Below are 25732 nucleotides of genomic sequence, written 5' to 3'. Positions count from 1 at the left end.
TGCCCCTTCTCAGGTGACTTTTCTTGAAATCCATTAAGTTTTCTTGAAATCCATTAAGTTTTCTGAGGTTAGTGAGTGGAAGGGATAGCTTATATTTGAGGGTGGAGGGCAGGCAGGAGACGGAGAAGATTGTTTTCCCAATCTTTATGGCACACATGTTCATGGAATAACAAATCACCAAGTAAAGTATAGAAGAACTTAAAAATTCCCAGTGTAGTTACTGATATATTTTTCAAGTGGGCCAACTGGTGATAGCTTCAGAGGTGTTCAGCATTGTTTGAAGTGCTGAGACATTTATATTATAGCATGGTCTTGTTTTGAATAATGAAGTCCTTTGAAAATAGCCTTATTTAATAGTGTTTAGGTTTGAGAGCTAGAAATTAATTTTGCATGTCTTATTCACAGTCCTTTTCTAGAAGCAGACAGAAGTAATCTATACATATTAAATTATTATAATTGACACAGTAATGGGGTAACTGAATAGTTGGTCTTTTTTCTTTAATACAGCCTTCACAGAGCAGTGACAGCACACTAGATGATGAGGCCATTGCTAGGCAACTGCAGCTTGAAGAAGACTCAGAGGTAAAAACTTTACAAATTTAATGCTCTATATTAAGAGCAGTTTGTTTAACTTAAAATTGTTTTTCCTTAAGAAATTAAGGTGGACATTCCAGGTATGCTATAACTAAGTGTAATAAAATCCATCAATATGTGCAAGCCTGGTCACACAGTTATTTTTATAGGCATTATTTCAGCTGTGTAAATAGAATGTATCATTTAATCTATTTTCCTTCTATCCAGACTTTATCTGTGCAGCTGATGTACTTCTAATAATCCTGCCTTTCACACAGAATTCACTTTCTGCTTCCTCATGTTTGGTAGTGTTTTGATGGTGGTTTTTTGTTTTTTTTCATTGTCTGGAGTGAAAAAATTAAAAGTCATTGCCATCCATGATCTGTTTTACTTGTCTTCTGAATTTTCTTATAGTTGAGAAAAATATGTATGACCCTTACATGTCTTAAGCTTTCCTATTTGAATCAGTACTAATATGAGGGGAAGGTACACTTACATGTACTTACTTGTTTTTGGGGCAATTTGATTTCCTACATATATTTGTAATATTGAGTATTGTTTGAAATAAGTAGATTGTACAGACAAATCTGCACCTCTGAAGGTAAGGATGAGAGTAAATGAATCCAGCTTTACCCTACTAGAAAGTTAAACAACCTGTCAGGAAAAATAAGGTGATGTCTTTCATTTGAACTGATCTTATCTATAACAGTCAGAGTTTCTGTGCATCAAAGTACTTTATATCAGGTGTATCCCTGCCTCAGTCAGCTTAGCATTTGGTGATCACTGCCCTTTGCCTTTCTCAATATACACAGGGAAGGTAGATTTCACATACAGACAATGCCTGTGGCATACTGGTTTTATAAAGTCATCTATTGGGATCTTAGAGCATAGCATGCTGGATTTCAATTATGAAAGTTATTTTGTTGTTCTCTTATTGAAACAATGGCCAATATTTATTGGCAGTAGTGAACACCATGAATAGAAAAGGTTTTCCCCAAGGCACCGTATTAGACAGGAAAGGTAACCAAAGGATCAGTTATCACTGAAGATGTCAGGGTCGTGTTGTTAAGTGAAATAAAAATTAAGCCAAACTGACTTTGGGTTTTTTTACAACTAATAAATCACTTTCACAGATGTTGTGCACTATTTGTTCTTACTGGTTCTTCTCTCAGATAAAGTCAGTTTTATGAGTATAAATAATAAAAAGTTAAAGTATATTTGCTTCCCTAAAGTAAACAGAACTCACACACACTAAGAGCAGAGCTAAGGGCAGTAGTTAAATTCTCTAAAACAGACAGATTTTATTTTTTTTTTAATATGTTGCTAGTAGTAAATGAGACAAAAACATTCATTCTGGAGACATCATAACAATTTTTAACAGACATTGTTACTGCTTGTCTTTTGGGACTGCTTTTGATAAAGCCAAAAGGTTACATCTTGTTGCAGACTGTTTGTTGTGAGGTGCTGCCTTCAAAGTTTGATTATTTAAAAGAAAAGGGTATGCAACAATAAAAACTATGAACCAGAAACTCCTTTGAAAACAGCTTATGTAGGCATAATAATGTTTCTAGTGCAAAAAATAAATTTTTCTCGTCTAATCTCATTAGATTTAACTAGTCTTGCTTTCTGGGGAAACAACTAATTCTTCAATGCTATTTCCAGAAATTTATTTGCCTGTGGTAGGACAGCCTTTTTCTAGCTGTGTGCTCACTTAGAGTTTTTTAAAAATATGAACTTGTTTGGCATTAGCCTAAATTTTTTTTTTCCTTTCAGCTGGAGAGACAGCTGCATGAAGATGAAGAATTTGCTAGAACTCTGGCCATGTTGGATGAAGCACCACAGAAGAAAAAGGTTGAATTCTTTTTATACTTAAGCTTTTAGGAATTGCATTTTTGGAATTGTTCTTATTTAGACACTTTAGTTTTGAGACTTCTGTGTCACCCCATGACACCTACAAATGCATTAAAACCAGTAGGAAAGTGTTTTCATGGAAACGGCATGCTCACTTTTTATACTTCCCTCCTGGCTTTTCCTTGCTCAGTAATGGGTGTCCTGCTAATCAGGCAGTGTGTGCTGGATGTCTGTGTTGGGATGGTATTTTAAGTTCTAGTCACAATTAAGTGAAGTGTGTTGCTGTGTCCCAGTGGTAGCTTGGGACACACATCCCTGACTTAGGCATTGTGTGTTTATTTAGTCTCGGAAAGATACAGAAGGAGAGCAAACAGTACTGAGCATCAACAGCAGCCCTAATACAACAGCAGCCGGATATAAGCAGTCAGAAAGAGGTAGGATACAGAACCTGAAAAGCATTGCACTAATTAATAATATTAATGAGATGCATTTTGATATATGAGCTCTTCTCCCTCTGTCTCCTTTCAAGTGAAAGCAACAGACTCAGCTGGTGCAGCCAAGAATTACTCTGTAAAGCCACAAGCTAAACCTGAACAGTTGAAAGGTTCTCATTTATCCCCACAATCATCTGATGGTAAAAAAGAAGTGATGGCTGAAAAGGAAAGAGGTGCTCAAAATTCACTATCAAGGGAAAAAGCAGCTTCGGGGAAAGAAGAGAAGACAACACCAAAGAAGGAGAAAGTTTCTCCCAAGAAGACTGAGGTAGGAGCTATCAAAATTAATTTAGATGTCTTGGTGGAGCTTGCAGGAAAATAGTTTTTGTGTATGGTAAGTGTCACTGTCGTAAGTTGGTACTTTCAATCTCCTGGACAGCTTTTAAAGATTTGAGTTCTGGTAAGACTGTAAGTTCCTTCCTTACAGCGATTGTAAAACTATGTGGAAAAAATTATCTGGCGAAGTGTAAATTAAACAGATGAAGGACCTGAGGTTCTTTCATGTCCATTGGGGTGTGCAGGTACACTGTGAAATCAGTTCTGTGCTTTCTCTTGTTTAACTTCACTGGAAAACACAGAATGCAGGAATTCTGACATTTAGTGAGTGAAAACTTACTGATGGGAGTGAAAACTTACAGATCTTGAGGATCTGTTCTGTGGTTAGAATGACAGATGTCATTGTTTAGGGATTTACATTTCACTCTCTTGTCTCATATTTTTTCTTACTATTGATATGCTGTGTAGGAACAGAGTTTAGTTTTTTTTATTTGATTCGATAATTGTATTTGTTGAACACCAGCAGTTATTGGCAACATTAAAATGTACTTTTAATCATACAGTATAAAGTACCATATAATTTTGACAATTAAATAACAGTTGTAATTAGAATGGAGAGTCTGCACCTCCTTTTCAGGTGAGTTTTTAACAGTTGTTTACTGATTAAGAAGCTTAAGTGTCTCAAAGTCTACTTCATAGTATTTCTACTTTTATGTAAGTGTAGATCACAAATTAAACAGGATGTGAATTTAAAGTGACAATTTATGAGTTAAGTGAGCATGTACATGTGCAATTGATGACTCTATAGAAACCTGACAATAAACAATGGGTATATATTTTTTAAACTGTAGTGCTTTTGAACTGTTTTTTGAAAGGAACAAGAAAAATCTCAACACAAGCTCCAAAATCAGAAAAAGCTTCAGTATTGCATGTTAATAGATTAAAAGCAACTGTTAGAACTTGCTTTTCCTTTGGTGCATGAAAATGCCTTAAACTGTGAAGCTTGTGTTTATTTTGCTGTTTTTATATATGTAATTTGTATATTAATTTTTTCCCCTCTCCTGACCCAGTCTGTAAGTCCTGAGGACTCTGAAAAGAAGCGAAACAACTACCAAGCGTACCGAAGCTTCCTTAATCGTGAGGGTCCAAAAGCACTGGGTTCTAAAGAGATACCTCAGGTAAGTTTGGCTACAGGACTCCATATACAGAGTGTTTGGTAGACCTACTGCTGTAAGTGGTTTAATAAGCATCAACTTAACTGTTTAAAGAGTGATATTTTTTTCCCAGTAGGAAGAATGTATTAGAAAAACCTAAATTGTAATGTAAAGCAGTGGCTAAATGTAAGGAAGTCTACTAAAGAGTTTCTATTCAGAACTTGGTTTAGGAAGTCCTGATGATGAAAAGTAGTTTCTGGTCTTAAAGTTGAAGATTGCTGTCACTCATTTAACTGACATGCTACGCTTGAAGCACAAGTATAGTCAGGTAAACAATGTGTGAAGTGTTGTTGGTAGCTATTGCCCTTTGAACTTCTAGAATTATTTTCTAGCTAAGTATGCTAATCTTATTTGTAAAGTTTCATAGGTTTCTTGACATGGTAGAGGGTCAAAATAGCTGATGGTTAAGAGCTGTTTGGCAGAGTTGTATCAGTAATGGCATTTTCTACAATGCTCTGGTTCTCAGGGAGCTGAAAACTGCTTGGAGGGTCTGACATTTGTAATTACGGGTGTTCTGGAGTGTATTGAGAGAGATGAGGCCAAGTCTCTGATTGAACGCTATGGAGGAAAAGTAACTGGCAATGTCAGCAAGAAGACAAATTACCTGGTGGTGGGGCGAGACTGCGGCCAGTCCAAATGTGAGAAGGTGAGTGTGTTCCTGTGCCTGGCCAAAGGCAAAGTGAAACCAAATTGTTCTCTCTTAACTGGTAATTTCCAGTATCCTTGCCAACAGGAAGCAGTACTAACAGTAAAGTGCATTTTTAAAATGAAAACTTGCCAAGTGGTTTAGGGCTTTGTTTTGTTTTTACTTCTGTGCATGCACACACACACATACACATATATATATATAGAGAGAGAGAGACTCTTGTGTTCCTAGTCATAGTTTTTTACTGGAAAACACTTTGAAATGAATTATGTAAATCCTAATGTAACTTGGCTTGACATTTAATTCTTTATTTTGCTTCAGGCATCAACTTTAGGTACAAAAGTTATTGATGAGGATGGTCTGTTTGATCTTATTCGAACTATGCCAGGTAAAAAGTCCAAATATGAGCTGGCAGCTGAAACAGAGGTATGTTTATAATGAACATAGGGGATTAGGGTGTTTTTTTGCTTTGGTTTGTTTTTAATTGAAAGGAATTTGTCTTCTGTTCCAGTAATAATAACACAACAATCATCAGTTTGACCTTCTAGGTTGAAAGTAAAAATTTGTTGTTTGTGCTTAAGACACATGACTCTACTTGGGAGTTATTTTCCCACTCTGACGTTATTCTGCATTTTAGGTACTTGACAGAGCAGGTGATTACATCTCCTTAGGTGGTATGTGGTTGAAACAAGAAGAGTGTTCATTAATTCTTTGGAACAAGTAATTGTGGCTGATACCACATGGTACCCAGACAGGCCCAGGAATATGTAAACTATGTGCATATGTAACAAATCTTGTCTTTATGTGGTACTTGAACTAAGAATATTAAGGGTGATTTTTTCAAGCAATACCAAAAAAAGAGGTAACAAGTCTTGTGCACATTTAAATTTAGGTTGTAGTGGCTGATAGAATGTTGTTAAAATCTCTGTTAGGGCTAACATGTGGTGCATTCAGTTGAGACATGACTTACTTATGCAAAGATACCATTAGTGTCCCAGGGAAAAGCAACTCTAAACTTATTAGCTGATCACTTTTGCTCCCTTTGAATTGTTTTGGGTTGAACAACTTCTGCAACTGTTGTTTTGCAAGAGCTTCAAGGGTGTCTGACCCATTTGTTCCAACCTGAGTCATTAGTTTAGCATTGTAGGATGCCTCAGGTTTTGTGAATAAGGGGATTGCTTTTGGAATGACCAGAACGCTTCCTGCCTATTTTTTGTGGCTTGTACTGCAACCTAGTTGTGTTTAGCTGTGCTTTATTTCTCAGAGAGTATTTCTGTATCTGCTCTTGAAGTTTATTTAATCAATACATAAGTTTTGTCACTTTCTAAGCACTCCTGTAATTGTTTAAATAAATATGCTGTTCATTTACTGTATTTTTTCTTTAATTTCTTTTTATTTTTTTTCCCTAAGGCAAAGAAAGGGGAGTCAAAACCCAAAAAGACACCACAGAAAGCTGAAGCTGGAAAAAGGAATTTTAGCCCCTTCAAAAGGGAAGCTGATAATAAAAAATACAAGTCTACTCCTGAAAAAGGAGATACCTTCAGATCTGTCAAGAAAGAAACCACTGCTGTTCGAAAACTTACGAACTTTAGACATCAGACTGTAGAGGAGAAAGGAGCCCCCAAACCTATGGGAAACTTGGTTTCTGAGGTTAATGAAGATGGCGCAGAGAGATTGCTGTGGGTAGATAAATATAAGCCTGTATCTCTTAAAGCAATTATTGGACAGCAGGGTGAGCAAAGCTGTGCCAATAAACTTCTCCGATGGCTCAGAAATTGGCACAAGAACACCTTTGAAGATGGACAAGGTGACTAGCCTGGTTAATTTTCTCTGTGTTCTTTCATGCTAATCATGCTCCTTGGTTCCCTGGACCAGTGAGGGCTGAGTGGTAGCAGAGCAACTCTAGAAATTGGGATAAGACTGCAATTGGATGTGTTTTTGGCAGCAATTGAGCCCAAGGTTGTTTTTTTTTTTTGTGAAGTAGCTGTTCATTTACTATCCACTTCCCCACCTCAAAAAAAGAGCAGAAAAATGTGTGTCAAAAGATTTTTTTCCCCAAGTCTTAGGTTTCATTTTTACAGAAAACTCTAAAATAACCTAGCTGTGATGTGTCTAAAAGTGGCCTTGTGTTGAACCTACTGATTTCTTCCTCAGCAAGAGGAAATAGGTTAGGCACTGCCAGGAGTGAGGATACAGGAGAAGAGCAGGTCTAAAGGGCTGCTGTCATGTGTAGGGATGAATTGTCAAGGTCCTGGCTCTGGCAAGAAGTGCATGTGTCAAGTAGACAGTTCATACCCCTATAGACAGGTTTTTCTGTGTTTAAAAGAGGGTTTAAGTTTTAGTTCAGCTGTAGCGGGGTTTTTGTGTGTGGTGTGTTTGGGGTTTGGCTTAATTTGTTTGTGGTTGTGTGTGGGTTTGGTGGTGTTTTTGGTTTTTCATGTGTGTGATATTGTTGTGAGGAAATTGTTGAAATGGCTGTATTACATTAATAGCACTTGATATTTTTCAATTCAAAATCACAGCAAGTCATAAACTGTAAGCTGGTTTAAGCTGCTTTTCCCCAAGTGGTTGGGATGCAGCTGTATATGAATTTTTGGATGTTCTTATCAGGCCTTATATGGAGAAAAATTCCAATGATGCTTGATGCTTGATATCTTTAGGAGCATGCAGTTTGTTTTATAATTACATACCTAGGTAAAACCTGAATTTTGGTTTTGTTTTTTTTTTTTTTTTTTTTAGCAAAACCCAGTAAAACTGGAAGCAAAGATGATGGGACAGGCTTTAAAGCAGCATTACTTTCTGGTCCACCTGGAGTTGGTAAAACTACTACAGCTGCTTTGGTTTGTAAGGTGAGTTCATAGTAATGGTTGTTCCCAGCACTTTTTTATTACATATTAATTCTGTATCTGGATACAGTGTGCAGGTGGGTGTGTTCTGAATAACCAGGGTCTGCTCTCAGTCATACTGCACCTGCTCAAAACAGAGCTGCAGGTGAAAATATGTGGCTGTTTAGATACCTTTATCAGGTCTGAGGTGAGAAGGTACCAATGTGTGTCTGCATTTCTTTCTGTTGCATTGAGAGGAAGCATATCATGGTATGTTAAACAATAGGAATTTGTGAGCATTCAGCACTACTTCTTCAAGTTGGAGAATATTTGCACTTAATTTAGTGTGAGTCAAATTCTGGCAAGCTTTTTGAAAGCCTAAGGTAATTGTTTTTATATATCTAACAGATCTTTCCCAGATTTCTTCTAAATTGAAATGCTACTTTAGGATGAGAGAAATTGACAGGGCTATGTGTCCGTTTCTAAATCTGAATTTAAAAATCTGTTGTATAGAGTAACTCTTTATCCTTCTTCCTCCCTTCCCCCACTGCATGCCCGCATGCCTTTGAGCTTTGTGCTGACAAGCTGATGCCACACCTAGAAGTAGACCTTTAGAAAAGGTGAATGTGCTGTCTTGAGCTCATTTTTTTTCTCAAAGCATGGTCTTTTCTGTTTCTGGTTTCTCACCTGGCTTGCTTTCAGCTGCCTTTCAGCATTTCTCTGCTCCACAGGAAATGCCAGTAGAACAGACCAAGGCTGTGTGTGCTCAGGGCTGCGTTCTGGCTGCCTCTGGCAGGAGAGTTTGCTGATAAAGGAGCAGCTGGGTTAAGTTGTGTCAGGACTGAAGGAAGTGTTAGTGCTGCTGGGGGAGTCGTGTGCTTCCTGTTGGTTAAATAGTTAAAAGCTTCTCTTTCCTGCGGCTTTCAGAGCCATGTAGTATGTTTCTCTGTTATGCAGCTGGAAATACCATGGAGCTTAGCCAGCCTTGGCTCATAACTCTGTTTCTATCCCTGCTGGCAGTTGTGTTAATCTTCCAAAATTTAATGTGTCACTGACAGTGCTTCACCATCCCCATCAAAAAAACAAAACAGAAGCCAACCAACCAAAAAAAAGAGTCAACAACCAACCCACAAAAACCCCAAAACAAACAAAAAACCCACAAACAAAAAAAATTCAAAAAACAACAACAATGAAACACCACAAAACCAAAACAAGTATGATTTCTTTTGGGCCTGTCTGTTCCATACATGGTTATAAATTTTTTTTTAACTGCTAGAGAAAAGGAATATAAGGCGAGAAACTAATTAAAGCTGTGTGATTTTTCACTGATCTGTTTTCTCACTTTTTATGTGGCTTGTGTTTGGACCAGGAGCTGGGGTATAGCTACGTGGAGCTGAATGCCAGCGACACTCGCAGCAAGAACAGTCTAAAGGAAGTAGTTGCTGAATCACTTAACAACACCAGCATCAAAGACTTCTGTTCTGGTGCGTCTGTTGTTTGAAAGAGATTTTTGTTTCATTAGGAGCCTGGTTAGAGGAAGGACAGAACTTCCTTATTGCACAACAATGTTAGGAATTTACCTTGCTTGTCAGGTGGAGGAGTCCATCTCTAATGGGGCTGGGTTCATGTAGTAAGATGTTACATTCTTCAGTTTAGAATTAAATCCTGCTATTCATAGAACGAGTTGTTCATCTGCACAAACTACTCAAGAACTGTGCAGTTGCTCTTCTGTTCAATGGGACTTGTTTCTAAGAGGATGACATGAGGTTATAGTCTTGTCTGTGAACATAGATGTGATCAAGTGGCAGAGCCACCACCTCAATTGCCTAGGATGGGATTATCTTACTTAGCATTGGGTAAAACTCTGAGCAAGGCTTCTTTATTCCCATCTCATTTTCTTATCCATGTTCCTTTTCAGGTACATCTTCATCAGTTAGTGGGAAACATGTATTGATCATGGATGAAGTGGATGGTATGGCAGGCAATGAAGACAGAGGAGGGATTCAGGTGAAGCCACTGTAGTTCCTAGCTAATGCCATTGCCAAGAGTGTGTACCATATAGAGCACAAAATAGTCAAGCCACTCTACTGTCCTCAACCCACGGTCCATAAACAAACTCTCTGCAGAGTAGAGTCTGACGTGTTTTAGAAGCCTGTCTTTGTGTAAGAATTGTGTGGTAGAGGAGGGAAAAAAAATACTTGCGTAGAAGAAGCCTGGAGTGATGAACTTGAGCTTGTGCACTTTAGAACAGGTACATTTATCCTAAGGTCACATCTCCAGGCAGTGGGGGGTTCTGTCTGGGACTGTTGCTTTTTTGCATAGGCAGTAACACTGAGTAACTAATGTGTGGCATTGACAGCAGCATCCTTTGTTCTCTTTAGTAGCTACGGTTTTAGCTTCTGAGGATTTCCTATAGCCACATGCAGTACTTTGATGGTAAAGGGCATACTGATTTTTAGCTCAGATGCAGGTATTTCCCTTGCAGGAATGAAACTGAATTGAATTTCACCTTCATTAGAGCTAGCAAAGTTTGTTCTGGGAAGCCTAAAAATTATGGAGCCTCTTGTAGCAGGGATGAGCTGATTTTTTCCGTTCTGCGTTTTCATTCTTTGTGGCAGGGTGCAGCCAGAAAGCTGTGTGCTCCCTCTGGGTATAAGCCAGGTCAAACTGACCTTTGCAGAAATTAGTCTAATTCTGCAGGTGGACAGCTGTACTCTGGGCTATTGGTCTTCATTGCTTCTTGAAGAGAGTTCCAAACATAATTGCTGGAAGTAGAGAGTAGATGTGGGTAGGCAGCAACTGTCTTGCAGCTGAATAGAACAGCAAGTGGAAAACAGGTTTGCATTGGGTACAAATGTGATTGCAGCAGGAGGAGTGTTATGGACTTGGCACCTGTCAAGGATCTGATTTAAGGCAGGGACTAATGCTGCTTGGTATGACATTCTAATTGTTCTTATTATCCAGGTTAGCTGATGTAATTGTAACATGTTTAAATTACAGGAGTTGATAGGTTTGATCCGACACACGAAGATACCAATCATTTGTATGTGCAATGATCGCAACCATCCTAAAATGCGCTCCTTGGTCCACTACTGTTTGGATCTTCGTTTTCAAAGACCTCGTCTAGAACAGATCAAAGTAAGTAGGCTGTGGCTTTATTGACTGTACTGAATTACCATCAGTGACTTCAGTTTTCATGTGGCAGAGTTTATTCAGAATTGGATACACCACTTTAGTAGATCATCTCAGCAACCAACTGCTTTTCAGAATGAATTAGTCTGAGTTATTCTTCCCAAAGCCTTTTGGATTTTAGATGTTTGTCTTAAGAATATATCCAAAATGAGTTTTTATAAACGAACATACTCTTTTTTACACCAATGGTAAATGATGGTTTTTGTTTATGAGAGAATATTTGAGCTATATGTGCTTTAAAAATTCAGAAAAATATGCAGTGCTCTTTCATAGATGTGTCAGTATGTTCTGCTGGGGGAAGAATTCATAGGGATTCTCTAGTGACAGTTTCTCAATTGTGATTACAGGGTGCCATGATGTCTATTGCATTTAAAGAAGGTTTAAAAATTCCCCCACCTGCTATGCAAGAGATAATCCTGGCAGCAAATCAGGACATCAGACAGGTTGGTACCCATTCAGCATCAGTGACCATTCAGATAGTAGATTATGTACATTGACTTCAAAGAATTTGAACAGTATTTTTATGTATCAAGATCAGCCTGTTACTGCTGGAGTCTTCCATTTAAATTCTGTTATGCTACCATATTGTAAATTTTGTTCTTTAGGTTTTACATAATCTTAATATGTGGTGTGCAAAAGACAAATCACTGACTTATGATGAGGCTAAAACTGATGCCAGCAGAGCCAAAAAGGACATCAAACTGGTAAGTGTCAAATACTGGATTGGCTTATACTGTCATGTTCTGATATAATCACTAGGTTTTATAAGCATCTTTTGAACTGAAGCACTGAATAAAGCCTAGCTGCCAAGAGCTGTCACATTTTCTACAAATAGTTGAAGAGTAGTACATCAAGGACTGAGTATATATTTTGATATACTGGTCTCTTATGTAAGATGCAATTATGAAGCTCATACTTCCCATCCTTTGTTCTCTATTTAGGAAATAATTCTCTTAATATCAAAATAAAATGCATTTCTTAAAACTAGTAAAGTTCTAGGGTGGAAATACTGAATCTGGAGCTTGTACTGATAAATCAGGATACTCCTGGACACTAATTTTGTTGATACTGTGCTGTGTCTTACTGTTTGTGTTGACTTTCTAGCCACTGACTTCTTGAAATGTCATTTTTTTTAGGGTCCTTTTGATGTTGTCCGGAAGGTTTTTGCTGCTGGAGAGGAGGCTGCTCGTATGTCTCTTATAGACAAATCAGATCTTTTCTTCCATGATTATTCGCTAGCACCTCTCTTTGTCCAGGAGAATTATGTGCATGTGAAACCAGCTGCTGCTGGGTGAGTTACTCCAAACACTAAACTGAAATAGGCTTTTGTATCTGGGTATTTCTGATTTGTAACAAAGCCAACTTCATTTTTTTTCCAGAGGTAATTTAAAAAAGCACTTGGTGCTCTTGAGTAGAGCAGCTGATAGTATATGTGATGGTGATATAGTGGACAGGCAGATTCGTAGCAAGCAGAATTGGAATCTTCTTCCAACACAGGTGAGCACTTAACACTCATTTTATGTTCTTTTAAGAGGTGTCCAGTGTAAAAGGTGGATCTGTGGAAACTGGTGTTTCAGTATAATTATATGATCTTTATAGTTCATACTTCATGTAGTATTCTCTGTTCCACTGGTGATCAGAAGAGTTTCCCATATCCATATTGTTGAGCCCATGTTGCAACATGAAATGAAGTCTTCTGAAACTTGGAAAAGTTGGACTTTTCACAAAGCATAGAAGCACATGGTTGATATCACTCGTGTTGTTACAAGCCTGCTCTATCCTTCCTCTCACCAGGGCAGGATTTCTCCCAAAGCATAGGGGACTGAAGCTTGGTCACTGTACTTCTTTTAATGCTCACTCACAAGACTTGTGCTTAAAAGGATTATGACTGGCATCAGAGAATGCTTTGTAGGTGAAATTGGAAGGCACCTCTGGAGGTTATCTAGTTCACCTCCTTGCCCAGTACAGGTCCAAAGAGCTGAATTGCCTAGGAACACAGATGACTTGATGTAGATTCGCAGTGTTCTTTGGAAATGTCTCCTTCACCATCTCTTTCTGTTGGAGATCACTTTTTTGTGTGAAGTCAGCTATTTGTCTGACTGCACTCTAAACTGGACATGAGAAAAGGCTATGTTTTGGGGTTGGGGTTTTTTTTTTTGTTTTGAAACCCAGATAATTTCACAGATATTTTAGAACATGGTAATGAACAGGGTGGCACAAGGGGTGAAGCTGTAACCCAATAGGGATTGATCAGAAATAAGCAATTGAGAGAGTTCGCTTAAAATAAACTGTTTCCACTGTGGCCCTGTGTTGACTACCCCTGTTCCCTGGGACAGTGCAGGGCAGTGTGTCATGGTGTCTGTGAGACTTTCAGTGATTTGAGTTTGGTATGTGTGTTACTTTTTCAGGCTATTTATGCAAGTGTTCTCCCAGGGGAGCTGATGAGGGGTTACATGTCCCAGTTTCCTGTCTTTCCCAGCTGGCTGGGGAAATTTTCATCTACAGGCAAACATGATCGTATCATTCAAGAACTGGCAATGCACATGAGTCTCAGGTAGTACTGACATTCCTCTGATACAGTTCTTTCTTGTGCAGTTCATTACCTACTGTCAGTTCCTTGCTGTGCTTGGTGCAAACAAGTGATGTGTTTGTGTGTTCTGTGAATGTGTTCCTCTGTTACTAGTGACACATTTCTCAGTGCTTAATTTGAACAAGTCAAACGGGAAGCACTTTCAGTATCATCACAAGTACCTTGCATTTTTTTTTTTTCCCCTGAAGTTTTTTCTCAGTTAGGGATGTGTTTCCCCAGACTGTTTGGTGTTCAAATACCTTGCATTGGCTATTCCCTAATGCAGGTATGGCAAAAGGAAGGGCACAGTACAACTTGTAGTTTGCTTTTAAGGAAGCTGGTTGTTGATTTGCTGAGGGCCTCCTTACCTATTTGTTCTTGTCTGTAGAAGTCAGTGATGCTGGTTGGACCGATTTACTTACTCAATACTTTATTTTCAATTTGACAAAGAACTCAGACATGCAAGAGGACAGTAAATATGGAATATTTGTCATATTTGAGAGATGCACTTGTCCAGCCCTTGAAAGACTTTGGAGCAGATGGTGTACAACAAGCTATAACATTTATGGATTCTTACTGCTTGATGAAAGAAGATGTTGAAAATATCATGGAAATAAGCATGTGGGGAGGCAAACCCAGTCCTTTTTCAAAGCTGGATCCCAAGGTAAAATTGACCAGTGAATTTGTTTTCTTCTGTATATTAAAAAAAACAATCCTGGAATAATTGCTCTGGTATGGTTATGCTTTGGAAAGGTTGAAGTTGGTGCACCAGTTTAACCATAATTGATAGTAGGCTTTGTGAATCAGCTGTCAAACACCACTAAAAATTCAGGGCTAAGTCCTAAAAGATAATCAGGCTCTGCTTTACTCAGGAGTCTTACTCTTTCTGTTCTTGGTGTAAAGGATTACTGGGAGTCAGTTGTGTCCTGGATATAGAAGCAGAACGCAGAAAGGACAGAGAAAGATGGTATCTTTGTACAAGCAAGCTCTGGCTGCAAGATCTGTGTCCTTCAGGCACAGCCCTGCCTTTCTTACCATCCTGCAAAGGAGGAGGGACACATGGCTGCCTGTGTTACAGAGCAGGCCCTGCATTCAGAGGCTGCCTTGCAGCTTGCATCTTTCCCAATCCTGTTAGACAGAACTGCCAGGCCTGGGTGCTTTGTGTACTGCTCCCCTGGTGTCCAGCTACTGCATTCCAGTGCTTGGGACCCTCACCTGGTACAAGGTGAGCTTAAGCTCATGTTGCTTTTATGGACTTTCTTATGGACTTTTTTATAGGCAGATGTGGTCTGAACCATGATCTCCCTCATCCAGGTCAGGTGCTCACAGAAAGAGAAGAACCTACTGGTAACTAAACCTACACTACCATCAGGTGTTTCCCCTAGTCTGAATATGCTGCTTAGTCTGGCAAGTGTACAGTGCTGCTGAAGGGGGCTCTGGTGTGACTGTGCTGAAATTATTGCAGGCTGAAGCAAGAAGCATCTGAAGATGCACACTTATTGAGGATTATGTGGGACTTGTTTAAAATGAGCCTTCACCATACAGTTCTTAAATGCTTTCTGTGTCCTTTTGAGAGAGTGTTGTCTTCTATGTGTCTTTGGTCACATCTTTCCAAAGGAAAGTTGACGTGGAATCTCTCAGTAAGTCGGTTAGCTAAGAGTCTACAGTTCCTAAACTGATACTCAGTTTCCTTCCTTCCACCCTGGCAGGTCAAAGCAGCTTTTACTCGTGCCTACAACAAAGAGGCACATCTGACTCCGTATTCACTTAGTTCTGTCAAGGCATCTAAAAGGCAGTCAGGATCTGCAGCGACCTTAGATCTGAGTGAAGACTTGAATGTGGAAGAGATCCAATCTGATGAGGATGAGCAGGATACTGTTGACAGTGATGCAATGATTAAGGTGATTTAATTTCCTAAGTATTAAACCACCCCACTGAAGTGTTGGGGCTTTTAGTGTTGTTTGTTTTTAGTTATCTTTCTGTGACTTTTAACACCACCTTAATGAATTAAGAAAAACAGTCATAGTAGGTATTAAATAATCTCTCAACTTTTAAATTTTTAACTGGTAGTAATGTGTAAAAGTCTAAGTTACTTAGATCCATGATCTTATATTGGACCAAAGTGAGACATCAATCTAAATCTATGAGTTCCACATCCAATTCTAAAATTTAGTAATATTTCAAGTGTCAGTGAGGATGGTGCCAGTGGCCTGTGCCTGTGGTTACTACAGATGACAATTCTAGTAATACCTTTGTAGGTATCACCAAATGGGGAACTGTGGTCAGCCCTTAAGACTAAATATTGTAGTCTGTACTCTCTGTGGCATTTAGAAACTTCACATCTGAAAGGGGAGGGAAAGAGATGGCTTTTTCCTTAACAGTGACTACATTTTGACTTAAAACTTTTGTCAGGTTGCAGCTGGATTTTAAACTGTCTGTATATTTCTGTTTGTAGCAAAAAAAGGTGAAGTCTTCCAAGCTGCCAAAAAGAGAGAAAAATGAAGAAACAACAAAAAAAGAAGGAAAAAGAAAACAGAAAACTAGACATTTAGAATAAAATCTTGCTTTGGACACAGCTCTGCTTATCTAACTTCTGCCGGGAACATGAAACAGATGCAGTGCTGCTGTGGGGGAAGTAGAACCAGTGCATTGAAAATGTTCCTCTTATAGAGGTGCTGTAGCTCTTGTGCTCTTATGCAACGCCCTGCTGTGCTTACTCTTGACATGGTACATGTTACAAGCTATAACTGTCCTTGTGCAACAGACACCAGCTGCATGAACATGCTGAAAATGTCATGCTTAGTTACCTGGCATTTCTGCTGAGTCTTCCTAGGACTTCACTGCTTTTCTTTTTTTATATATAAATCCCCTGACATTATGTGGTGAAGTCTTGTAAATAGTACATGACGCAAAAACCCCATACATAAATGACCTATTTGTACATTACAGAAATTAAGCAGTATATAAAACTACAATAAAATGTTTCACAGGCCTCTTTTAAAGCTTTGGTTAAGTTCCTAGAGTGTTGTGTCCTGTCTCCCACCTTTATTCCAGTTTTGTCTTTCCTTCACGTACATGATGTGGCATTTTTCTTTCCTACGACTTCCCTTTTGTTCAGTTAGAGACACAGAAAAGCAGTGAGGGATTTACTTCCAAAGCTTGAGTAGCCTGTACTTGAACAAGTTATATCTTTAATCAAAACCAGAAAGGAATATTTAAAGAGTAAAAAATGTTTAATTAAAAATATTCAAAACAGTTCAGAACTGATAATGAAGAAGAGAACGGTAGGGAGGTGGTTTTCTTCCTGCCGCTCACATTCTAAAGATGGCCCTGTGTTCTGTCTTAGGTGCAGATAAAATGCAGATTTTGTTTGTAGTAATTATCAGCTTTATTATAGTAATAAACTAAAGTACAAAATTTATCAAAAGCTAAATAGTTACAGATATCACAAAATAGAAGTGACATGGCTGTTATTAGGCCTTTCTGGGGAAGAGATGTGTGAAGTAGGGATAGAGCTTTCCTTGCTGCTTTGCCAGCCAACACAAACCTGGAAATAAACAGAGGTGGTTAATTATATTCTCAAATACACTGTGATAGCAGATCAGGAAAAATACAATCAACTAAAACTTCCCCAAAAGAATTTTAATGCATTACTCTGACCTACAGGTGAGTTTTCACTTATTTGCAATAGCAAATTTGCCCTGAACTTATTAACACTGAGGAACACTGTTACCTCATTTTTAGTTACCATTTAAAAAAAAAAAACAAACAACAAAGTCCTGGATCCAAGTCTTTGGTATAGAGGCATGCTCTCGTTCTTTGAAGTATAAGTATTTCAGGCCAATACTTGTTGCTGTTATCCTGGACAAATTCTGTTAAATAGGAAAGATCATGTAACATGCACTTTAGATTTGCTTCTTCCACTTAGTACCCGTCTTGCTTTCTCTCCCTCTCTCCCCATACTTAAACCCATGCTGGAAGATCTGGAGAATTTTAGATGATATTGAGATCTTCAAACCATTCTTGGTGCTACTCAAGCACACCTGCTGTTCAGGAACATGTTCCAAACCAGAACAGCTTCTGGATCTTAATGTGGTCATAGGGGTAATCTGAGTTAAAGCCCAATTTAACAGGTTAATTGCAGTAGCAAAACCTACTGGTGTTTGCATGCCTGAGGGCAAATATGTGATAGAACTGGGTCTCAAGCAATCTGAAGCATTGACCCAGGCTGTAAGTTAAGATTCCTTACTGGGAAAAACTCCCAGAGGCATGTAGAATGAACCCTGTTATGTGAAGAGTACAGACTCGAGGACATACCTGAATTTATTGGTCCTCATCTTCTAGTTTGAGGTACTCTGTACAGTCATTTATTTTCTTAAGATCAACAATGTTAATCCGTTCAGAACACATGGGACACACATTTTCAGTCTGTAACATGCTGTTTTAAGGGAAGGGTAACTGGTTAAAAACTAACATTTTTCAAAGGAAGTTGGGCCTGAGGCACAAAGCCTAGAGCAGGATTCTGACCAGTGCTATGTAACAAGTGCAGGACAGAGCAATGGCTGCTTCTGTCTACATTTTCAACATTTGAGAACTACACCACACCAGGAAGGCTGCTGTTTGCAGCATTTAAATGTATAACAAAGGAGGTTTTAGCGTCAGAGATTCTGACATTGGAACAGAGCTATCCCATCCTGTTGTCACATGTGATTATGAGGGACAAGATGTTTTTGCTGTGTTAGTCTGTACCCAACTTTGTGCGCATTTTGTTTGTTTTGGTGATTGCTGGTGTTTCTGCCTCCATATCAGGCCTTCTTGGGCAGAGCTGAGAACTTACACAAGCTCACCAACCATCTTCATTACTGTTCCTGTTGGAGCCCTGCATCACTGGGGGTGATCACCAATTCTTTATCAATCCTATTGTTTTGGTCAACCTTGAAGCAATGTTTGTGTCTTAGGTGCAACTTCCAAGTAAGGGTAATTCCTCTTTCACCCAGCCCAGCTGTAGCGTGTTTTTAGTACCAAATGATCCATTAGCTGCTGAAATATGAACAAACATCAGAATACTGCAATAGGAAAAAGAAAAAAATCTCAATTTACCTTTTGAATTCTGAGTAGAGGGCAGGAAAGTCACAATGTGGGCAAACTGTCCAGTCATCACATACCATGTGCCGACCCTGCACACAAAAACTGCAGGTAACAAAGGGGCAAGTGCTACCTGGCTACAGAGTGCATTTACTTTTGGACCTGTTATGAAAAAGTCTCACCACAGGAGTTCTAAGATCTTGAATTAAAAGCCCCATGCATGTGTTACTGTAGTTTGATTACTGTGTAAATTCTGTAAATAGAAAAGGAGCTCTCAGAGATGCAGTGTTATAATTTGCATTCCTCTTTTGAAAATGGAAATCTAAGAATATACTGAATTACAGTATTTAAAATTCTTTTAGTTTGGCAATCCTAGAATGTTGGCTGTAGATCTGTATCCAGAGCTGCACCTAAATCTGCTGGCGTATTTGGTGTTGTTTATCACATACTAAAAATTCCCCCAACGCCACAGCACCTGAGCTGAGTAGGTCACATTCAGCATTCGGTTTTATGAGCCTGCCTGGTCTTTGCCTCTTTACATTTTCTCTTTTTTGCTACAGTTTACTAGTTTACTTTCGATAGAAGGAATTTGTATGTACCTTTTCAATACTATAAAAACACAGCAGCACCTTGAACTGTACCAAGAGATTTATGTTCTAATACAATATGCAACAGCAGACTGTTTTGACATTGACTCAAATTAGATATTTGAAAATGCCACAGTCCTAATGTCTACAAACACCTGTGACATAAACTGTGGCCAAGATGGAGCCTAAATAAATATTTTGTAACATACATTAACATGTACATTAGGTTTGGCTCATAAAGCTATATTTAAACCCCTTTGTTTTCCTGAAGATATCAAAGTGTAACTGTCATCTTATTCTGCTAAATCAATAGAGCAAAAAGAGCCCCACACAATGGATATTATTTTTTTGGTGAGACTTACTTAGTTTTAATAAAGAATGTTAACTCTAACACTGGTTTCCTGTTTCAAGTAAGTTCTCTTTTTTTCTCCTGCAATTTTATTACAACAATTCACATGAACCCAGTAAAAATTGTGTTAGTTGCACAGTAGCTATACAGTAAATTCCACCAGGAATGTGTGCATCCTTAGCTTTTCAGAACACTCTAAAGAAACAAAAAGTGTTAGAACTTCTCATTTCAGTAAGGATGAGTATAAGAAATGCTGAGGTCACTGCCTGAACCATTAGTATTGCATGTGCTTTAAAATTCCCCAAATCAGATTTTTGAAGTTTTGTTGTCCTTTTTTTTTTTTTTTTTTTCAGTTGGTCAGTTTGCTTTTTTAATTTTTTATTTTTTTAAAATTTGAATTCTTGGTCGCTTAGGGGAGAAGAGCTGTGCACTCCACAAGCTCCTGTATATGGAAAAGGAAAAGGGGACTTCTGTTAGTTCTTTGAGCACTAGAGCCACTGGGCAAATGGCTGAGCTGGGAAGGCATCAGCAACACCAGCCTGTTCTCCCGTGCACCAACTGCACCAAATGCATGTGCTGGGGATTGCTGGTGCTGCACCTGCCTTCTTTGGAAGCTGAAGTCTCCCAGAATGACTTTCCGAATTTACGGGCACTCACAAGTGCCTGCTACTTGTAGGTGGCAAATGAGGATGCTATGACAGTCAAAGACAAAAAGAAATTTGGCAATGGATTAGGAAAACCCATAAATGCATAAAAATCTCTAGCTTGGATCTACTAGCAAAGTGAAGACGTTCAAATTAACTTATTTTAGAAGGGAAAGCAGCTTTGCCTTTACTGTCACAGTGCAGAAAGCACAGCAGACACTCACAGTTGCAATGCAGTATGGAAGGTTGTTTTTACAGCTGGGACACAGTAGTTCACATTCTGGGAGCTGGAAGGCACAGTAGGGACAGGCTGTTGTTGGCTCTTCTCTCTCAGACGTGTCCCGACGTCTAAAACATAGATACAACTGTGACTAAAACCCTCAAGCTGTTTGAACTTAACAAAGCTGTTTTATAAAGTATTTGATATTTAGCAAGTGTCTTTCCTTTGAGCTACTTGCGTAGTTCCAGCTGCTATTTTACATTCTATCAGCTCCTTCCTTTTAACTGTCACCCAACTTTCATCACAATTATGTCAACTCAGAAATAGGTCAACTTCCATTTAATTAGAAGCACCACCACCTTTTAAAAGATCCTAATACTTTTTAACACTTCAAAATGCAGGGTCTATATGTATTGACTATAAAGCTGTGGTTTCTTTGTTTCAGAGTTTTTTGGCAGGACTACAAAAACGGGAGTAACAAAAAACTGGCTTTCTGGTAGGATTTTACAGCTTCTAACTGCCTCCAAAAAGGCTGTAAGAAGAGTTTCAGAGAAACATGATAAAAACCAGTATCCATAGAAGAAGCTAATTAAGCTGAGACTCTTCAAATCCTGAAAATATGTAACTGATAGAAGGGGAATAAATAGAACATGGAGATGTTTAAAATCATAAATGAAACAGAAAAGGTAGATCTTTCCCAAGAGGAAAACTATGAGGCATCACCTTAAAGTAGCTACAGACCAGTCCTGATACAATGGAACTTGTAGGAGTCGACTGTCATTAAATATTTACATGACTTTGGGCAGACCGATTGGATAAGCTCATGGAGAGCTTAGAGACTTTAGGTATTTAATAAAGAAATACCTAAACCACTCGTATGAGCTCAGCAAGTCCTCGAGTCTTGGTTAGAGACTAGTAGAATAAATGACAAAAGTGTTACATATGTGTGCCCTACTCTTCTACAATTACCTATGCTTTCTCCTCTGGCAGAAAATATTGACTAGGATCAAAACAAAACTTCAGATAAGGAAGAAAATGTCAGGAATTCATATATTTTATTTGCCTTCCAATTCTTTTTTATCTTAGCCATTTAGCTGTCTAAATCATGGAAGAACACAATGCTGCTGCTGTAGTAACCAACAGTTTGGCTGTGGATTCTCAACTAGAAACCAGCTAAACCTGTGTCACTGCACATGTGTCTGCATGGAGAAGATGGAAAACGCTATCACTGGTTAGGAAGCATTTTAAATGCACATTGCATTTAAGCAATGCAATTGCATTTAAGGCTTATCACCTTCAAAGGAAGTCTTTAATTCTCAAAGAAGGGTGGGAAATGGTTCTTAGCCTTTCAAATATAAGACAGTGAAATAATATGAAAGCAGTCTACAGGCTTTTTGAGCAAAAACAGCATTGCAAATAAAGCCTTGAAGTTCTGTGGATTTGATTAACATCACTCACCTGACCATTGTTTCAATTTTCTTTTTGTATTTTGGATCTATTTTACTCCGATACTCAGGTCTCATCAACATAGCAGCAAAACTGAAGGCTGAGTTTTTCAATCCTGCTCGGTGACACTCAATCACAGCTGAAGTCAAAATTGGCACAATATCTGTAATAGAATGAAACAATGATGTCAAATATTTATTTACCAGTATTAATGTTTAAAACCTTTGAGCTAATACAACTAAAAAAGTATTGATGAAAAAAGACTATTTTTCTTCTTTGTCATGGTACACAGTTGCACAATTTGGGCCATTCCTGGAACCATATACAAGAAAAACATGATTTCACCGCACACTGCCCCACACTCCTGAAGCTCAGCATGGCAGCAGGAATGTTCTAATTCTAACCATTTCTCCCAATCTGGTCTGCACTCTTTAAAGCCTACTTTTTAGTGTACATTTTTCATGTACCCAAAAATAATTTTTTGAAAAGATCAATTAAAATTTTGTGATTAAGTCCCAGAACCAGTGAGTTCATTACACACAATCCAGTTGAGGCTGCTCAGTACTGCAGTAATGTGAGGACAGATTAAAGTTCTGGTGAGGATTCCACTCTGGAGGCTGTGTATGGAAGAGCTGCCCAGAGGAAGATGCAAGCACACTCTGTAGTTACACTCTGCACAGGGGAGAAGGAACCTTGCAGTGCAGTACTGACTAATGAGTTGCTCTGCAGAGCACAGCTCCTCTGCGGTCAGCACTTACGTGATGGGAACTTGCTGATGTTGTTGGCTACACGTATAAGCATCCGTGCTCCCTTCATGTGATCACCACGTTTCACGTGAATCTGGAATGCAGCAAAAAAACCACATTTACTGCAGCCATTGAAGACTAATTCCTGCAGCCTGCTCTTGGCATTCATTTTGCTGGGAGCTGCTTCATTAAACTGAGCAGAGTTGTACTACAGAATGGACCAGAGATCTCATCCTGGCTCTTCCCCAGTCTTTCTGGCCTTCAGCCCACCACCTGCAGCTCTTGCCTCACTGCTGGTGAGAGAGGAAGGCCAAAGCTGGCTGTAGGAATGGATATCCTGATGGGCATCCATGGGTTAACTAATAGAAATCATTGAGCCCCTGCTTAACTTCATTTATAGAAAAGCAGTGATCTACTTATGGATAATAACCTCAAATACAACAACAACAATAATAATAAATAGTTGTACTAGTAACATAGTCTTTATAAGCATGAATGCAAAACAAGAAGCCATATGTAATATTCAATTGTTCAGTATTTTAAAAAAGAATATGCTACTCAAAGAGGCAGAGACAACTATGGATTGTCCTCCTGAAGCGTGCTGTTAGCATGCACTTGGGTTCTGTGATACAATCTATATGACAATACAATTTATGTACACAGAGCGTCCATACATACAGTACAATAAATTAGACACTGTGCAACTTACACATAAATTCAATTTCCCAGTTCCTTACCTTCACTAAAATATAGCTGTGTAGAATCATAAGGTTTGTAGCCATCTCAGAAGAGATTTTAATCTTCTGGGTCTTTAACTCTGAATACATACTGAAAAGAACGTCACGTGCATTTCGATAGTTTCCTTAAGGAAAAAAACCCAACAATTAACAGTAAATTTAATTTTTTATAACAATATCTTTACTAATGACATATAGAGAAGCTGATGTTGATCCTTTGATTAAAAACCATTGCATGACAATTTCTTTGGAAAGCCACAAGCAGTTGCTTATCACAGTATCCTAAACAACATCAGCCAGGAAGTTAAAAAAAAGTTTACACTGGGAGAAGTCATCTAAACAGTAGCAAAATATATATGATGGCAATTTAATATAATGAACTTTAAAAGTGGAAACTGTTTTTAGAGCATTTAAATTTTTTTTTTTTGTTCTTCACTGTTAGATATTCAAAAGCTACTTTTTAAATGTTAATTTAGCATACTTTTACTTGATCATTTGCTTTGGCAATAACTTGCCTCTGCAACCAAACCAATCCAAAACCTGTCAAAGAATAGTTAAAATTTGAATGTTACTTCACTAGGTTATACTGCTTCAAGGTTACTATCGAGGATTGTCCCGAAACCACAGTATTTCATTAAATTATTAATGTAGCTGAAATCAACTAGTGTTTTGCAATTAGTCTATTAGTTGTTTGGGTTTTTTTGTTTTGTTTTGCTGGTTGTTTTGGGATTTTTTGCATTATTAGAGGCTGAGAAAGTCATACTCTTCACAGCTGGAGGCATCTAAAGGAAATTCTAGTTATTTCAGCAAACATTTTCCTTTGCCTCCCTATATTTCTCTATCAGCAGATGTTTTTACAGAGCAATTTGTAATATTTTGTTATACACTACAATTGAATCAAACTGTGAAATTTATGTGAGACAGCTAAGTATCACTTCAGAATTAGTTGCTGGAAAACAACATTGTTCTTTTATATTGTATTACTGACTCTCAGTATAATAAAGTCTTAAAATCATGTGATTACCTAAAATCAGCTTCATGGAAAACTGCACTAAAAATGCCATACCCAAAGAAAATACCAAACAGTATGACTTAAGTATTATTTCTGGATGGATTTTTAAGGAAAGAACAAACTATATTGGTGCAAATTTCACAATCAAGCTCACTGACATCTGCTGAAGGAAGAGGGGCCTGATGTAAAACTTCCTTTCCAGAAGAAACATTGGTGCTTTTAATGAGACAAGCATTGTGTTTCTTATTACACTGTTGCAGAACACATTTATACTGCTAGTGAATATGAAACACACTATTGGATACAAGTTTTCAGATTCAGAGAAGTTAGTAAATATTTAAACCCCTGAGCCTTTGCATTTCCTGCTTATATAATTAGCACAAATGCATTATTTGCTACTATGATGGATTGGGAGATTTGCTTGCCAAAGGTTTCAGAGGTTTTTCCACTCCATAGCCGAATGCTGAGGAGCAGCCAAGGAGAGCCCATGAATGTTAATTTGCCTGGGTTATTCCCGAGACTGCTATTTTTCCTTTACAGATTTTTCTTTAACATAACTGAAATGAAAAGCAAGCAGTGTTATGGTAGGGTTGTTGCTGTGGCTACAGAGGAGAGTAAATAATGAACGTGGCAGCTATTCTGCTTCTGGCCCTCTGTCTTAGTTTTTTCTGTTTCTAACTTTAGCATCCCATTACAAAAGAAAACCAAGCTTAAAGTAAGCATAATTCTGGTCCTTCAACAGAAATCAATTCCTCTGCCCATTCTCCACTGATAAAAGTCAGGTGCTAAAGGTTCAGTACCAAATCAGAAACCATATGTAGAAATGGCAATTCTATGACTTGTAACAGAAAGGTAAAGTCACAGCCTATCTTAATCACTATGTTTACTTGAATGTAATATTTGAATGTAATAAAGAACACAGATATTTTCCACAAGTTTCCTTTTTCTCCGATATTTAATATACAGGTGAGAGTCCACAGGTTCTCCCTACTTTCTGTGGAGGCCTAGGGGCCTGGGTTGTCATGCCTCAGCCCTGGAGGGGCAAAAGCAAACGGGAAGAGACTCCCCTCTTACTAGAGTGAGAAAAGGCGTCCCTCCCATGGACCTTTGCATATACATGTAAATAGTTCTCAAGGTTCAATGTTCTACTGGTTCACCAAATCGATGTAATCCCTGTTCCACACCCATTTGCCTTTTATGATTAATCCCACGAATCTTCTCCCTTCCCGATTCCTATTGGCCCCAGTTTGCTGCATTGCCCTACCC

General features: G+C 38.4%; 2 protein-coding genes across 6 annotated transcripts in view; one reads left to right on the top strand and one right to left on the bottom strand.

Annotated features, from left to right (window-relative positions):
• The window catches only part of RFC1 (replication factor C subunit 1), a 29583-nt gene extending 12939 nt beyond the window's left edge, over positions 1-16644 (top strand). For 3 of the 4 annotated variants that reach the window (XM_088056123.1, XM_088056122.1, XM_088056121.1), the window contains 20 exons: positions 508-582; positions 2347-2424; positions 2768-2858; positions 2954-3186; positions 4265-4372; positions 4875-5054; positions 5376-5480; positions 6465-6861; positions 7794-7903; positions 9249-9363; positions 9798-9886; positions 10880-11017; positions 11419-11514; positions 11677-11775; positions 12208-12362; positions 12451-12568; positions 13480-13625; positions 14091-14304; positions 15350-15541; positions 16096-16644. In XM_088056123.1, coding sequence (XP_087912249.1) covers positions 508-582; positions 2347-2424; positions 2768-2858; positions 2954-3186; positions 4265-4372; positions 4875-5054; positions 5376-5480; positions 6465-6861; positions 7794-7903; positions 9249-9363; positions 9798-9886; positions 10880-11017; positions 11419-11514; positions 11677-11775; positions 12208-12362; positions 12451-12568; positions 13480-13625; positions 14091-14304; positions 15350-15541; positions 16096-16197 — 2841 coding nt within the window. In that variant the 3' untranslated portion in view covers positions 16198-16644. Of the gene's footprint in view, positions 1-507; positions 583-2346; positions 2425-2767; positions 2859-2953; positions 3187-4264; positions 4373-4874; positions 5055-5375; positions 5481-6464; positions 6862-7793; positions 7904-9248; positions 9364-9797; positions 9887-10879; positions 11018-11418; positions 11515-11676; positions 11776-12207; positions 12363-12450; positions 12569-13479; positions 13626-14090; positions 14305-14918; positions 15155-15349; positions 15542-16095 lie in introns of those variants that run through there. The other variant, XM_088056124.1, reaches the window with a different exon arrangement.
• A 447-nt stretch (positions 16645-17091) lies between these two features.
• Positions 17092-25732, bottom strand: part of WDR19 (WD repeat domain 19) — a 39074-nt gene continuing 30433 nt past the window's right edge. For both annotated transcript variants that reach the window (XM_014262067.2, XM_088056120.1), the window contains exons 31-37: positions 23455-23579; positions 22730-22811; positions 21984-22134; positions 20530-20653; positions 18741-18817; positions 17958-18078; positions 17092-17187 (exon numbers count right to left, since the gene is read on the bottom strand). In XM_014262067.2, the coding sequence (XP_014117542.1) occupies positions 17964-18078; positions 18741-18817; positions 20530-20653; positions 21984-22134; positions 22730-22811; positions 23455-23579 (674 nt within the window). In that variant the 3' untranslated portion in view covers positions 17092-17187; positions 17958-17963. The remainder of the gene's footprint in view (positions 17188-17957; positions 18079-18740; positions 18818-20529; positions 20654-21983; positions 22135-22729; positions 22812-23454; positions 23580-25732) is intronic.

This window comes from Pseudopodoces humilis, chromosome 6, assembly GCF_049639895.1.
Source record: "Pseudopodoces humilis isolate 2021_Gansu_Grassland_sample_001 chromosome 6, ASM4963989v1, whole genome shotgun sequence".
Lineage (NCBI taxonomy): Eukaryota > Metazoa > Chordata > Aves > Passeriformes > Paridae > Pseudopodoces > Pseudopodoces humilis.
The sequence above is the reverse complement of the archived record's forward strand: the minus strand, read 5'-3'. Positions and strand labels throughout refer to the sequence as shown.